Source organism: Myodes glareolus, chromosome 18, assembly GCF_982192425.1.
Source record: "Myodes glareolus chromosome 18, mMyoGla1.1, whole genome shotgun sequence".
Lineage (NCBI taxonomy): Eukaryota > Metazoa > Chordata > Mammalia > Rodentia > Cricetidae > Myodes > Myodes glareolus.
The window spans coordinates 46,927,473-46,943,026 of record NC_142043.1 but is presented as its reverse complement, the minus strand read 5'-3'; the positions used below and the strand labels follow the sequence as shown (position 1 = coordinate 46,943,026).

Genomic DNA, 15,554 nt, shown 5'->3' with positions numbered 1-15,554 from the left:
CAATCCCGGTCCCTCTGGAGGCAAAAAGAGAGCTGGGGGAATGAACTGAGTGGTAGAGTATGTGCCTTGTGTATGGGAGGTCCTAGGTTCAATCCCCAGTAAAATGTGAATCGAGCCATTGGGTAAATAAAGCCCCTCTCTGCATGCAGGTGTGAGGAGTCGCGTATAACAGGCAACCGTGTAAGCCAGGCTGGCTGGGGATAGTCTGCCCTTGGATTTGACCCTGGGCCCGTGGGGAGTGGAGATGGTACCTAGACAGCCTGCTGGGGGTGCTTACTAAGTTAACAGGAGCAGGACCTTGTTGGAGCTGATGGAGAGATGGCTCACAGGTTAAGAACACTGGCTACTCTTGCAGAGGACCCCGTTACAGTTTCCAGCACTCATGTGCTGGCTCACAACCATCTGTAACTTCAGTTCCAGGGCATCCAACACCCTCTTCTGGCCTCCAGGCATGCATGTGGTGTTCTCTTTCTTGCACGCGTGCGCACATACACACACAAATACTTTAAATACTTTACTTTTTTTTTTATGAGAAGAAGAGGGTGGTCAAAGGAAAGGGTCCCAGGAAATGGTCCAGCTCACCTGTAGTATGAAAGACAGGCAGCAAAAAGGAAAATAGAGTAAGATGGAACTCTGGCCTGGACCTATCCCATTGCTTCCCAGCCTGTCATGGGCTGTAGTCTGTAATGTAAGACGCCTCCTGCCATTGTGAGGTGTGAGGACATGTGTCCTCTGCTCACAGAGGTGGGTAGAGGTTGAAGGAACGTGCTGGTGGCTGCTCAGATGAGTGGGGCTGCAGCCCCCATCAGTGCTGGGTTACCTAGTGTGTACTCAGCTCCCAGCCCTATTCTGCAGACTTGCTTCCCAAGGTGCAGATGTGGCCAGCTGCCAGGGGACCAGACCTGCAAGACTATCCCCAGTATAGGAACGCTGATGTCCTAGAGAGAGGCAGGTTTTAGTGTGACATGGATCTCTTTCCAGATGGAGGAGAGGTAGCCTGTTTGGTCATGAACTTTTTAAAAGTGCAATCCCAAATAACGGCGCTACTCTCCACTCCTGCACACACACCAAAGTGAATTAGAGCCCTGACCACGCCTCAAAAAGAGATAGTAGTGGTCAGTGGGCTGCAAGGAACTCGAGCTGTCTGTCATAGAGTGTGGGTAGGTGGCCATCAGGCATGAGGCACAGCCGCCTCTCTCCCTGCCAGCTAACCATCACTTGGCCCGCGTGGATGGCCGCTGTAAGCCATCTGTAGACTCAAGAACCAAAAACAAGTCGTTTTTTGGGGTTTCTTGTCTACCCTCTGTTGCTAACCACAGTCTGGCCAGCGTGCGGTTCCCAGTGTGCCACACCTGCGATGGCTCCCCCCTTCTGTTTCAGCTCTTCTCTTTGTCTCTGGCCACCTCCGCAGCTCTCGTTCCCTCTTGATTTTCTCCCCACCAGCTCACTAGCCTTCTCCACCTGTACTGCCACCAGACCCATCCTTCTCTCCCTTTCTTTCTCTGTCTTTGGTTTTATTTCTTCCCACCTATATCCTTAGGATCCAGAGACTATCTCCTCAGCGTGCTAGAAGGTAGCCTGGGTGTCTGCCGGTGTCTTTTTAATGTGGTCGATCCATGAGGGTAAGCTGAGAACAAAGCTAAACGGAGCCCTTGCACAAGCCCGGAGCACTTTTCTTAAGGGTAGGCCCTGGCTAGGCCCTGGCTGAGAAAGTTCTGCAGGGATAATGGAGGGCCTGGGTTTCCATTAGACTGTCACTGGTGTGTGTGTGTGTGTGTGTGTGTGCGCGCGCGCGCGTGCCCCACATGTGTACACACCTAATCCAGTCACAACCTGTAGCTTTTGGTGCCACATGAATCTTCAGAGAAGTTTGTTGCCTCAGTGAAACCGCCATTCATGTGGGAGGAAGCACCTGGCAAGGCTAGCAGAGAGGCCCCTCCAGTGGCCGCACGTCCTGAACTGCTGCGTCTCAGGCATGGCTTTGTCCCTGACTGATGCCTGGGCCCCACCGAGGAACTCTAGAAACTGCATGGCTAGATGAGTGCTAGGGAGTTTCCTAAGAAGGTCACCGTTCTGTGTCCCCATGGCTTAAGGGAAAGAGAGACAGGCAGACTCGGACCCTCGCAGTGACTGTCGCTGGTGAGTGTGTGTGTTTTTCAGGATCCTTTTTCTTTGGCCCTTCCTTCCGTGGGCCCCCAGAGCCACTGTTTGGCTAGCTGGTTTCGGTGTAGGAGGAATAGAAAGAGGAACAGCAAAGATGCTGGCTTATCCTCCTGGGGCCTTGGGAAGGCTTGGCAGGTGGGGGTACAGGATTGTCAGAAAGAGCACTGCCATTTCATTCCTTGGCCCAAGGCAGGGGGACCCTGGTTTGGGAGAGCTGGCCGCCTCAATTTCTGTATTGGTGACTGGGGGCTTCATGGCCATCTTTAAGAGTAAAGAGAAGAGGTCTGGAGACACGGCTCAGTGGCTAAAGCGCCTACCATGCAAGCATGAGGACCCGAGTTCAGATCCCCAGCACCCATATACGAAAGCCTGCATGAGCAGTATGTATAATGCCACCAGTGGGGGCGGGTAGAGATGTGAAGATCGCTGGAGCTTGCTGGCCAGCCAGTCTAGCCAAAGCAACGAGCTCCGGGTTTAGTGAGAGACCCCGTCTCAAAGAATAAGATGGAAAACAACCAAAGAGGCCATCTGGCGTTGACCTCCGACCTCCACATTAACAAATACACATAAGTGCACACACCCGAAGAACACATGTCATTCGTGTGTGCACGTATACAAAATGAGTTGAGACTAGCCTGGCCCATGGGGATCAGAGATCAAATACTTCAGGCTTCCAGGGCCCCATCTGAGGCAGTAACGACAGGAGGGACCATATCTTCATGTCTACAGAAAGGTGCGAGCCACACTTTGCCCTAGGACTGCTCCTCGCCAACTGTGTTGGTGATACAGGACTGGGCACAGATCGAGTTGTGTGGGGCTCGGAGGTGTGTGTGGATGCCAACAGATGAGGCAGGTGTTTCTCAGTAACTCAGCAGCCTGTCAAACTGGGCGGCAGGAGCCAAGGCTTCTGGAAGGAGCAGTCCTCATATCCTGCTGCCTCTGGGGGCCTCGGAACCCAGCATTCCTGTGTTGGCCCCCCACCTCCATGTGCAAATCCTCTCTTTGCATGTGTACCTCATGCCTTGGGTACAGGGTTCACCTTCCTCCACTTCAGTCTGATCCAAGACTTCCTTTCCAAATCAGGGGTCATTCCGGGATTCCAAGACTACCCTCATGTCAGAGGAGGGCTTTTGGACCCTCTGTGGAAGGCATGGCATGTGATACCATGAGGATGAGGACGGAGACCTGACTTGGGGCTGCAGGCTGTGGGGACCTTGGACCCTAGGCAGGAATAGTCTCCCAGGGCAGCCAAGGAGGAAGGCAGACAGAGCTCTCCACAGGGAGGGCAGAGTCAAGACTTTCTAGGAGTCCTGAAGGAAGGGAAGGAAGGACCTGGTGGGAGGAGGACCAGTGTAGTCAAAATGCTTTTTTTTTTTTAATTTTTAGTTCTTTTTAGCTCTTGACCCACAGAGAAGGAAGAGTCAGCCAGCCCTGGAGGAGAAAGTGCAGCTGAGTCAGGCAGTCTTGGTGCAGTGATTCAGTCAGCTTGGGCTAAGGTGGAGCACCCCCCCTTCAGGGGAGGAAGGGCAGTGCTTCCTTTTGGCCATGGGGTGAAAAGGAGTGCTCCCTTAGGATGGGAAAGGAAGAGGGACTCTGTGCAGATAGGAAAAGTGGGGACACCTTCCAGAAGTCCCCTGGAGCTCTGCTGACCTTCTGGAAGGGACCAGAAAGTATGAACAAGGACGGAGGGCTGGGGAGGCTTTGCTCTTTGGAGAGTAAGATTTGTTCTCAATGTGCCTTGCCTTGGAGATGGCCCAAAGGGTCAAGGGACCCAGGGCTGGGAGAACCGTCTGATGGGGGTTCCCCATCGTTAGGGACCTGTGGTGGCTCAGATGGACTGACTTAAGTGTTTTGAGGTGTCCCTATCTGATTCCAACTTCAGCTTTGTTCTCTCCTTGGAACCCCTACTCCCCTCCCCCCACCAGCCAGCCTCTGGGGATCTGGCCTCCTATCTGGTTTTTGGAGATGGCGTAGCCTCTAAAACTTCCCCATATCCCAGGCCCATGTCCCCTCTCAGGGGACCTCAGGAGTGCAGGAAGCCAATGCCTTCCATCTGTTTACCTCTTACCTTGTTCCACCTGAAGCAGACTGTACCAGGGTGAGGATACATCCGTAACATCCCAGGCCGTAGAGCCATAGAGTCGAAGGCATGCGCCTGCGTGGCCAATCGTTCTTGGCTTCAGCCTGCTCACTGCTGCTAATTTCATGGCCTTGTGATCCAGGTAATGCTTGGCTGCCCTGATCTACCACCCCCAGGCTGGAATCACTTTTCTTACCCTGCAGGAGCCCAGCTGCCTCCTCCACTGCAAACTGGAGGTGGGGGCCACACAGAACTGTTCAGTGGCAGCAGCTTCAGACTTGGAGGCTACTGTGGCTCGTGACTAATAGACTCCGCTCATATCAAAGGGTCCTAATGGCATTCCGAGGAGAGGAAGCTTATCCAAGGCCTGCCAGAGATAAACAGGCTCATTTCAGGGCCTCCCTGCCCAGAGAAACCTCTTTACCTGGACCCTGAGCCCAGAATCAGATTCTTCCAGAAGAGCCGCTTAGTATGGGGGCCTCTCAGCGAGGTGGCTGGAGGAAGTTCTCTGCTAGAAAATGGCCTCACATCTGGCTGACTGGCTCGGCTAGGCTTTTAAGTTTCATTGAAGTAGTGGTTCTCTGATTCCTAGGGTTCACACCGGAGCACAGCAGATGAAAATGGCTTTCCTTATTGCACCGCAAGTGAAGCACGTACCCCCTGCCCTGACCTGGAGTGGCCTGTTCACACTCACGGGCCCTTGAGAGGCTGCTGCTACCAGGCACCCGTGGCTAGGTTCTGTTTATAGTCCAGGTTCTGGGCTGGCACACCTACCTGGGAATGGGAGGCTTTGGGGGGCCGACCCCATCTGGAAGAGGCTTGGAAATTTGCCCACCACTGCTCACCACGCTACCTCTGGTTTGTCACTGTTTTGTAATGCTGGGTATGGACTTCAGGGCCTCACATGTGCCAGACATACACGCTGCCTCTGAGCCACGCCCCAGCCCGTACCATCTGTCCTCTTTAACGTGGTCTCTGTTTAACCACTGACCACGTCTGTCCATCCCCTGCGGTCAAAAAAGGCAAGACTTTTTTTTTTTTTTTTTTTTTTTTTAACGCTGCTTAGAGCTATTGGCCCATGGGGAACAAAGAGGAGGGGAGGAGACAATTCTCGCATCCCCTCACTCCTGGCCACCCCACCGACAGAGAGAAGAGGTTTCAAACAAACCCCAACATTTGCTGCCTTGGACAGAAAAGTGTGATAATGCCTGGAGAAGAAACATGGCTTGTACTGATGTGCCCCAAGAGCCACTTGCAAGGCTTGTCTCAGCCACTGAGGCAGGCGATGGAGCATGGGCTCATGCAGCTGTGGGGAGGAGACACCCTGATTACAGAGTCAAATGGCAGGTGTTCCCACAGGTCTTAGGTGAGAAGGGCCTACCACCAGCATCAGGTGTGCCTCTCTGAAATTTACCCACTGGGGTTAAGTGTGAAGATCAGTGGACAACTTTGTTTGTCGGCCTCCTCGTCTTCTACCTTGGTTGAGTCACTGTCTCTTTGCTGTTCATTCCTGAATGTGCCAGGCCAGCTGGCCTGTGAGAAGTCCGTCTCTATCCCCTCCCCCCCCCGCCCCTGCCCCACCTCCCCGCCCCACCTCCCCACCAAGCCATAGGATTGTGCTTCTGACCCAGCTTTGCCTTTGCCTGCACTCTGGCCCTCTCTCCCCTCCCTCCCTCCCTCCCTCCCTCCCTCCCTCTTTCTTTCTTTCTCTCTCTCTCTCTCTCTCTCTCTCTTTCTTTCTTTCTTTCTTCCTGTCAGTTCCACGTAAGCTAAGCTAGAGTTATCTGAGAAAGGGGAATCTCAATTGAGAAAATGCCTCCATCAGATTGCATGTCAGCAAACCTATGGGGGACATTTTTCTTTGGGATCGGTGTGGGAGGGCCCTGCTCACTAGGGTCAGTGTCACCCCTGAGTAGGCGGTCCTGGATGGCATAAGAAAGTAGCCTGAGCAAGCCATAAGGAGTAAGTTCCTGCCCCATTGCCCCTCAGTGATGGACGTGACCTAAGCATTGAAAGATGAATCGCACCCTTTCGTCCGCCATGTTGCTTTTGGTTATGGTGTTTATAATAGCAGTAGTAACCCTAACTAGAAGATGGGAATTTAGCCACTGAGCCATCCCCTTCATTCCAGCCTTGGGCTTCTTATCTATAAAATGGGCCTGTTCTAGGCCTGCCTTGCACTGACAGACTGCAATATGAACCAAGGGCTGTGTGGGCGAGTGTTCAGATGTTCTGAGTGGCTTTCTCCTGCCCACTCTAGTCACCATGGGTGCTGAGGTAGCCTTTGATGTCGCTGCCTCCACAGTCTGCCGGTGAGCCCTTCCTGAACCTAGTCTATAGCATGCAGACAACCCAGGAGGTGATGGTGAGCTTGCGGTCAGATCAGGCATCCCAGGGCGGAACTCTGCCTCTTGCTTCCTCAGAGCGGCTCTCACTTCACACTGGCTTTGGGCACTCAGAGTGGGACTGAGGCCCCCTCTGGCATGAGCACCTGAGAGCATGGCTGTCTAGAATCCCGGCAGTGTGCCCGGCTGAGGGCAGCAAGACCTCAGGTTGTCTCCCAGAGGGAACGAAGCAAAGTAACACATTACCTCATGCTGAGTCCCTTCTCTCCACCTCCCCCTTCTGCCTTGTCTGTGGACACACTCCTCCAGTCTTTCCAGCTGCCACCCAGACAGAGTCTACTGGAAGGCCCTGGTCACACCTTCTTCTGTGTTTACCATGGCGTGTCTCTTGTGCCATGGAAGTGTGCTTCTCTAGACCCCCAAAGGGAGCCGTGCACATGTGCACTGTGCTGTCCTGCACATGGTGCTGGGACACCGGCAAAGGATGAGTTAAAAGAGAAGGCGCTGTTAGGATGGACAACGGTTGCCCAGCCCCGACTGAGTGCCTAGGGTGGCCCACTAGATTCAGGTCTGGTGCTTGGGGTTCAGCTTCTGCTTTGTCACCGTCTTCTACCTTCTGTCCCAAGAGTCTGTAGGAACAGCACCAGTACCACACCGCTCTACAGGGCTTGGCCAAAGCTTGGCCTCCATCACATAGCCAACCTTTTGCAGGGGTTCTGCTAGGGGTCAGAGTGAGGGGCAAGGACATGAGACAGGCACAGAGAACGAACACCGGTTTTCAGGTGTTTGTAGCCACCTAGAGCTGGCTACAGCTTAGCCACACACACACACAGCTACTACCCAGGTACATGGACTGTCTCCCCCAAAGCCATGGCAACTGCATCACATTTCAGGACCACAGTTGGGGTGGGAATTATAACCCTTTTCCTTTCCTGCCTCTCATCGGTCAGAGCTAACTCTGGGGCATTGACTCAACCCCCTACCCCCAACACCCTTCTGGGAGAGTTAAAGGGACCCATGCACAGCCTAAAGGGCCCAGCCTGGACAGTAGACAGTGCAAAGGCCTGGTGGGCCTGGGTACCACATATATCAAGTGTCCTTCCCAGAGAGCAGTGCATTTTCACACAGATGGGACGGTGAGGCTGGAGAGACCAGTGTTCCCAGTCAAGGAGATGCAGAACCTAGCAAGACATCATCTCGTACTGTTGGACACTCAGTCATGTATGTCTGTCACATTTACTTACTTCTCTTGGGCAGAAGTCCATGGATGATCAATGGGTCACACCAGGCTGTGGATGCCCCAGGTGGAAGTTGTGGAGCCGTCTTAAGTGTCTGCCACCAGGCTGGGCCCGTAATCCAGCTGCTTAGGAGGCTGAGACAGGACCAAAAGTTCAAGGCTTGCTTGGATTGTCAAGTGGGTTCAAAGACAGCCTGGGCAACTTGGTGAGGCTGTGTCTCAAAATAAAGAGAGCCAGGACTGTAGTTCAGTGGTAGAGTGCTCACCTAGCAGAGTCAGAGACATCTGGGAGAGTCCAGAGTGGACATGAGAGCTGAGCCATGTAGGGAGAAGGGTGGGGGAAGGGGAGAGAGGGGAACCAGGTGCAGTAGCCAGGAGGCCAAAGATACAAAAGGGTGGGTAACCAAAATGTCTGGATTATATAGGGAAGAGCCTCTGGGGAAAGGCAGCCCAGTTCCTGGATTGGAGAATTCAGGGTAGAGAGTGGGTTATACTAGGTAGGGACCCTGGGACACTGGAAGAACCTGGAGGTCCGGTCCGCTTTGATATGTTAATAGGCACCTCAGCTGTTTGTCCCGGGTTGGGTTTGAAATTTAACAATGCAGTTGTCCCGGTGTTGAAAAGCTTCTCAACCTTAAAAGGCACAGCCTTCAGCTCAGCTACCAGCTATTCAGTTACGCGGAAAATCCCCGTCCCTAATATACCCAGGGATGCTGAGCATGCTTGGAAAAAGTGAACCGGGTTCTTCACCTCATGTGGGCACACTTCCAGGTCTGGTCAAGGGATGAAGGGGGCCTGCCAAGGATAGGGGTTCTCCACTTGCCCATTAGCTCTCATCTGGCCTTTGTCCCTTGCTCTCTCCTTTCCTTCTTCTGCCTGCCTGGCCTCACGTGGACTCAGCCAGTGTGTCAGGAGGTAATTGACTGACTGCCCAGCCCAGGGCAGGCTCTGCTGAGCCCATCAGGACGGGGACAATGAAGGGGCACCTCAGAGGCGGAAGGCTATTTCTAAGGCTCACGGCTGATGAGCTGCGATTATCATTTTAATTTCAAGGCTGTCACCTTACAGTCAGAGTGCCCCCTTCCAAAGAGCACAAAGCCCTCTGCAGCCTTCAAAGGGACCTCAGAGGGTCAGGGCTGCAGACTAGGATTTACCCAGGACATTTTATGCCTTTCATCTTTGTCTGCGCAATCAGATCCCCTGTCAAGGCCTGACCACAGCCCCACCACCCCTGGGACCTCTCCCTCACACCCATCAGTTTCCACTGTCTCCAAGGTAGGGCCCACTTCCTCTCTGGAACGCCTTGCAACTCACCTCGCTTCTGGTTTGTCAAGCAGCAGCAACTGCACAAACTTAGCAGGAAATTCTCACAGCTCTCTGGGGTTGGGGCTGTGAAAAAGCCTTCACACTCCTCCTGTTACTCCCAGTGGGATGCGCTGCGTTCCTGAGGGGCGAGAAGCACATCTTGGATTCCTCCATCCTCCTGTAGACAGAATGGGGGCTTTACACACGCTGTTCTTTGCACTTGGCTCCTGCGATCTGTTTCCTCAGTTGCGAGTTGTGCATCGCATTTCTTAAGCACTCCAGAGCGGAATACTCGATGCTTCTTTTTGTTTGCTTAGAGTCAAATGGTGTAATCCATTTAAATCCCTCCTGTTCGGTACACAGCAAATGCTTAATATCTGTAAGCCCTTCCTGCAGCTCAAAGCTCATCTGGGGTTCATGACCAAAGCAAGATAGTCAACCCTTGGCTGGCTTTTCTCCTTCCTTCCCTCCTTCCCCTTTTCCCTCCTTTCCTACCTCCCATTCTTTCTTCCTCTTTCCCTCCTTCCCTCCCTTCTTCTGCCTCTTTCTCTCCCTTCTTCCCTCCCTCCCTCTCTTCCTCTCCCTCTCTTTCTTCATAACCCCCTCTCAGTAGTACTGGGGGTGGAAGCCAGGGCCACTGGCTCCCCCTCCCTCACAGCTTGCTGTGGTTGTTTGAGAAGTTGGGGATGCCCAGAGATAATAGTCGCACAATCAAGTCTCTCCCAATGAGAGGGCAGGTTTGGGGGTTTTGAGAGATGCATTCAATTTGTATTAGGCTAGTCTGTAGCCCTGAGTCCCAGCTTGCTGAGACCAGGCAAGTCCCTGATCCTGCACTGGGTGAATAGTCTCCACCTCCCTGAGGATTGTCCTTTCTCCTGGCTAATCTCGAAGGCACTTACCCTTCTGACTTTTAGCAGTAGCCTTGGGAGAGCTGAATCTCCCAGGACTGAGTTTGTCTAAACCATCTGAGAGGCCGGTTACCACATTCTGTCAAAGAGTCAACAAGATTAATAGGGTGGGCTTTCCTTTTTAACTCTCTATTGAGCCTCACTCCCACGATCCAATCTGTGGGTGGGGCAAGTGGAGCACTGGAAGTGTGGGTCTCCCAGGAGACGAGAACAGTCAAAGCCTTCCTTCCCTGTGACTTCAGCACTTAGCACAACTAAGGTAGCACAGTTGTCATTGACTGCTATCGGTTGAATGACTGTCAGGTTGGAGATGGGGTGGAACCACATGGAGGTGGGCGGACTTAACCATGGCTCCTAGGTGTCTGGGACAGGAAAGCAGCCCTCCCTCGTGCCCTCAGTACCCCCTTTTCCTTGTGTGTTTCTAGAACTACTTTGAGAGCTACCTGGCAGTCGCCTCTACTGTGCCCTCCCTGCTATGCCTCGTGGCCAACTTCCTGCTTGTCAACAGGTAGGTCACCCCCTCCCTTCTTCATGCCCCTCTGTTCTACAGCAGGAGTTTTCATCTTAAATGGTGGTCCCCAAATTGGAGGCAGGCAGTTTATCCTTGCCATGCAGTGTACAGACTGGAGCAGGTGCCAGGGGCTCCAGTCAGGGGCCAGTGCTCATTTACAGCCACTTAGAGTGACACCCAGGTAAGGCCATCTCCCTTTGAGAGACCTATAGAGCCACGGGCCCTTGCAGTCAGGACACTGTGTGGCTTGCTGTAGGCCAAGGCCTGAGGAAGCTGTTCTTCTACAGGCCCCGAGAGCAGCTAGATGCTAACAGCGCCTGCCCTACCTACTCTGTAATATGTTGATGATACCATCCAGTGAGTCCCCTATTCACAGTGGCATCTCACAGGTAATGATTCAGAAAGGCTTCTGTGTACACCATGGAAGAAGGAATTATTTGAGAGAAAAGTAAGTTGGTTTGGCCCGTAGCCTCTGGTGGCTGTCCTTTCCTGTCTAGTCTCAGTTTGACCTGACAGTGGCAATAGTACTAATACCTTATTTGCATTTTCCTGAAGCTACCTCTAGGCAATAATCATGGCCTCACTGTGGTCCAAAATTCTGGGTTTTCCTTGAACATGTTTCATAGAAGCTTCAGATCCGTGGTGACAAATTCATTCAGCTCTGGTCTATCAGTTCTTGGATCTCCTGCTGAAAAGCATTCTAAGGCAGATCTGACCTTAGCAAGGGTGTTGGGATTGATTAGTAATGTCTGCTCTGGGCACAGGAGGCAAGAGCAGAATGCACCCTATGTGCATTCTAAGCTTGCGTACAGAGCAGTCTTTCAAAACACATCATAGCATAGCGCACAGTCCTATAGTAGATTCTGACCCATAATCAGTGGTTTGCAACAGTAACAGCAATTAGTTTCTTTTGCTACCTGAGGTTCTGGAGGCAACCAGGCTACCCTGGAACATGCTAATGCAGTCAGACAGCACAGGGCTGGAGATGCTCGTCCTTTCCCACCTCCCTGTCTGTCTGTCCTCGTTGGCTTGCTCACATGGGGTCAGAGACTGTTCCCATTGTTGCTGAAGAGCCAGTGTTCTGTGAAAGCCAGGGACAAGCCACATAGTGTCCCTTTTGTCACACTCAACTGGTCAGGGCTGTCACAAAGCCTCTTCTGTTTCAAGGAGACAGAGACCCCATATCCCCATGGAGGGAGTGTCAAGGAAACGATATCCCTCTAAAACAGTGGTTCTCAACCTTCCTAATGCAGTAACCTTTAATATAGTTCCTCATGTTGTGGTGACCCCAATCATAAAAAAATAATAATATATTAATCATCATTCTTATTATTAATCATCATTATTAATTTTATTATTGATTTTTTGAGACAGGGTTTCTTTACATAACAGCTCTGACTGTCCTGGAACTAGCTCTGTAAACCAGGCTGTCCTCGAACTCACAGAGATCCACCTGCCTCTGTCTCATGAGTACTGGGATTAAAGGCATGTGCCACCACTGTCCGGCTACAGTTAAGAATCTTAATATAAGTATCTGTGTTTTTTTGATGGTCTTAGGCAGCCACCATGAAAGGACTGTTCGACCACCAAAGGGTCTCGACCCACAGGTTGAGAACCGCTGCTCTAAGGTGTAGTTTGAGAGAAGGGGAAGAACTCAGCCTCACCTTCCAGCCCCTAGGGCTACCTGCAGAGGTCTCCCCGCTAGGTCCCTAGACTTCAGACACACACTCTTTGGGGGTATAAATGATCAAGGAAAATCTGGGGGTATCCTTGAGTTCAACAGAGCCTTTCTGAGCTCTCCGTGACCAGCCTCACAGCTACCCAAGCCAGTGACTTTGGGTTCTTGAGTTGCTAATACGCTGAAATCCACACACCACAGAGGATAGTTTTCAGAAAGAAAGATATAGATAAGTAGAAAAAGAGCTTTCGGGGACAGAGGTCAGAGCTCCTGCGTAGCAGGAGGGGGTCCCAGGAAGCTGCCAGTGTGGGGCTCCATGAAGGATTTAAGGCAGAAAAACGCAATGAGCATGGGAAGTGGAAGGAACTGATCAGTCCAGTTGGCTCATCCATGAGGTGTTTGGGTATCTCTCCTTTGTTCCAGTGAAATCTTCAAGTATAGCTTCCAGGCAAGGCTAAGAGGTAACAAGGGACCAAGGACCAAAACCTCTCCTGGCCTCCTTCTCAGAGTGGCTGTTCTGGGGTCCCTGTCCCAGCTGGCCAGTGTCTATCTCCTGCTCTTGTGCCTAAGAGCTGACTTGGGTGTTTCCTCAGCACTGCCGGCTACTGAAGACAGAGTGGAATTCTTGACAGTGCCCAGAGAGCGGAGAGGAAGGGCTCAGAAGAAGGCAGGAAAGGCCTGGTGGTGATGGCACACACCTTTAATCTCAGCACTGGGGAGGCAGAGGAGGGTGGATCTCTGAGTTCAAGGCCAGCCTGGTCTACAGAGCTCCAGGACAGCTAGAGACGGTACACAGAGAAAACCTGACTTGGAAAAGAAAAACGAAAAAAAGAAAAACCACAAAGACAAGAGCACTTGCAGTGGCAAGCAGGTCCATCCCACCCACCCTCTGTCCTTCCAGGCCTTGTGACTTCTCAAATCACTTGCTCTGTGACCCTGGGCATTTATCCAGCTGGGACAGCTCACTTACCTGTGGACAAGAATCCCCACCCTCTTAAGATCCAAGCTACCATCTGACAGGGGCAGTCTACATTCCTATTAACCCTATGCTGCATCTCCATGTGTGTGCAGTGACTTCGGAGGCTGGAACAACATCCTACTTTTCCTGTTCAGGTCACAGACGTGCCACAGCGGGGCCACATCCCCGATGTTCTCCTTCGTGGTCCAGTTCTGGGGTCAGCAGTAACAGTGAAAAGTTCCTTTTGGGATCTTGGAGTGTATGACATCCACTCCTAATAGCCAGTGAGCCAATCAGTGGCCCTGCTTAAAGGAAAACTGCCCACTCAGGAGACTACCTCGGGTCGCTTGGTCACCAAGGTTAGAGCAGGGCTCTATTTCCAGAAGGATCTCCTTCCCTGTTGGCACTAGAAAACCTAGGCTACCTGTGAATGCTTAGTTCCCAGCATTGCAGCCTCCTGGGCCAGGCCTCAGGCTGCTAGGCAGGTGGGGGAAGGTGGTTAGGAGAGGGCTGGGCAGGAAAGTGGTTCCACAGGTTCCCTAGCCCCAACTTCAGGCTACATTTGAGGGCCCTGGGGGAACAGCTCTCCAGCCTTACTTGTTGCCAGCTGCCAAGGACAGTTTAGGGCGAAGCTGCTTTTTATTTAATGTAGGAGATTGAAACGTCTCCTTCCCTCCCTCCTGGAGCACTCTGGCTTCTCTGACTGGCTCATCCATAATCGCCAAGTGTTTTATTATGTTAAATCTGCGGCTTTATAAATACAGATGAGCTAGATTTACATTTTGGAAGAAATCAATCCCCTGGGGTCCTGAGAGCTCACTGGCAGGGGAGTGAAGGGATGGGCGACCCTCCTCCAGCTTCATGGGGTGGTGTGACTTCTCAGCCTGCCTCACACCTAGAAGAGAACACCAGGCGAGCCAGCACTTGCCTAGATGACCCTAGAATTCCAGGGGCTTCCATCCCAAGTCACCCGCCCTGTAAGAGGAAAGGCAGTGTGCCCCGTTGTATATGTAAGACTAGCCTCCGACGTCATGGCATCCAGTGCTAGGACATTGGGAATTGTTCCATAAGTCTTCTAAGGACTTGGGGGCTCTTCTGTGGGATGCTTAGGCAGGACCTAGAGAGATAAGGAACCCTGGGTAGGTAAGGGACAGTCACAAGCAGTCCAGTGGGTGATTTTTGCTGTTTGCTCCTCTTGGTGGTGGTGGTGGGGCTGAGTAAGAAGCCACCCATTTCTGCCGAAGTCCCAGGCACCCCACAGGACCTTATCACCATAGCTTAGGGACAAGGCAGGAAGCAGAGGGAGGTGTAGCTGGGGCAACTGTCTGCATTACACCTCCTCCCTCTGTGGCCAGTCTCTGCCTCCAACAGTCCTCACCAGGTGTCCCAGGAAGTCACTGAAAACTGGTGTCCCAAGGTGTCACCAAGTGGATTTCTTCAGTCAGACCCTCAGATCCCCTAGGCCAACCTCATTTTGGAGATGAGGAGGGAAGGAGCAGAGGGAAGGAATGTTTGTCCAGGTCTCACAGCAAATCCCTGACAAGGCCAGGCAGTGTGCTAGCTCCTGCCTTGTGGGTGGGTGAGTGAGTTCTTATGCCAGGAAGGTGGGGCTCTGTGGGACGAGTAGGTGTGTAGGGTCACCTTGAGCTTCCCATCTGAGGCTTGGCTATAAACCTCCAGGGTACTGGGTTCATTTATCATGACAGCCTTTTGTGGGCTCCAGGGGTCCAGCCACTCCACCTAGCCCTCCCTCCTGCCCTACCTTGTCTGAAGCCCCACAGAGTCTAAGAAGAGGCACCTTAGTATGGGGCCCTAGTGGTTATTAAGGCTAGAAGTTTCCCAAAATCAGCCCCCCAAAACAAGGAAAAATTCGAGCATGAAGTGAATTTGGGGTGAATGTGGAGAGAGCAAGAAAGTAACCAGGAGAGGAGACCTTGTCACCAGCCCCACAGAGAGCCACCAAAGCCCTCTGGTATCTAAGGGAGCTCTCCCTGACCCCCAGGGGAAACTAGGATGGGTATCCACCAATCTAACCAGCCTTTGACTGTAGACTACTATTGGGAAGTCAGTCATCTGTCATGTCCAATTAGTCCTGGAAGTGTCTGTGGAGTTTTAGGCTGTGTTGTCCCCTCCCGGGAACCCTGATGTCTCTGTGTTAGTGGGTAGGTGCATGCAGGAATAAATGGCAAACAGGAAATAGTCATTCATGTTCCCTTACTGAAAAAGTCAGATTTGCCCTCAGGTATAGCTGGGTCCTTTTTCCATGGTCCCGGGGCTCTGTGCATCTTCATGGGGGTGCACTCCATATGTGGTCCATATGTGGCAAAGTGGCAACCAGCAGTGGGGCATGCTCCAGCGGTTACTTACTG

General features: G+C 52.4%; 1 protein-coding gene across 1 annotated transcript in view; it reads left to right on the top strand.

The window, feature by feature from the left end:
- Positions 1–15,554, top strand: part of Slc29a3 (solute carrier family 29 member 3) — a 33,759-nt gene that overhangs the window by 8,516 nt on the left and 9,689 nt on the right. Inside the window, exon 3 of the mRNA XM_087898137.1 lies at positions 10,464–10,546. Within this exon, the coding sequence (XP_087754263.1) occupies positions 10,464–10,546 (83 nt within the window). The remainder of the gene's footprint in view (positions 1–10,463; positions 10,547–15,554) is intronic.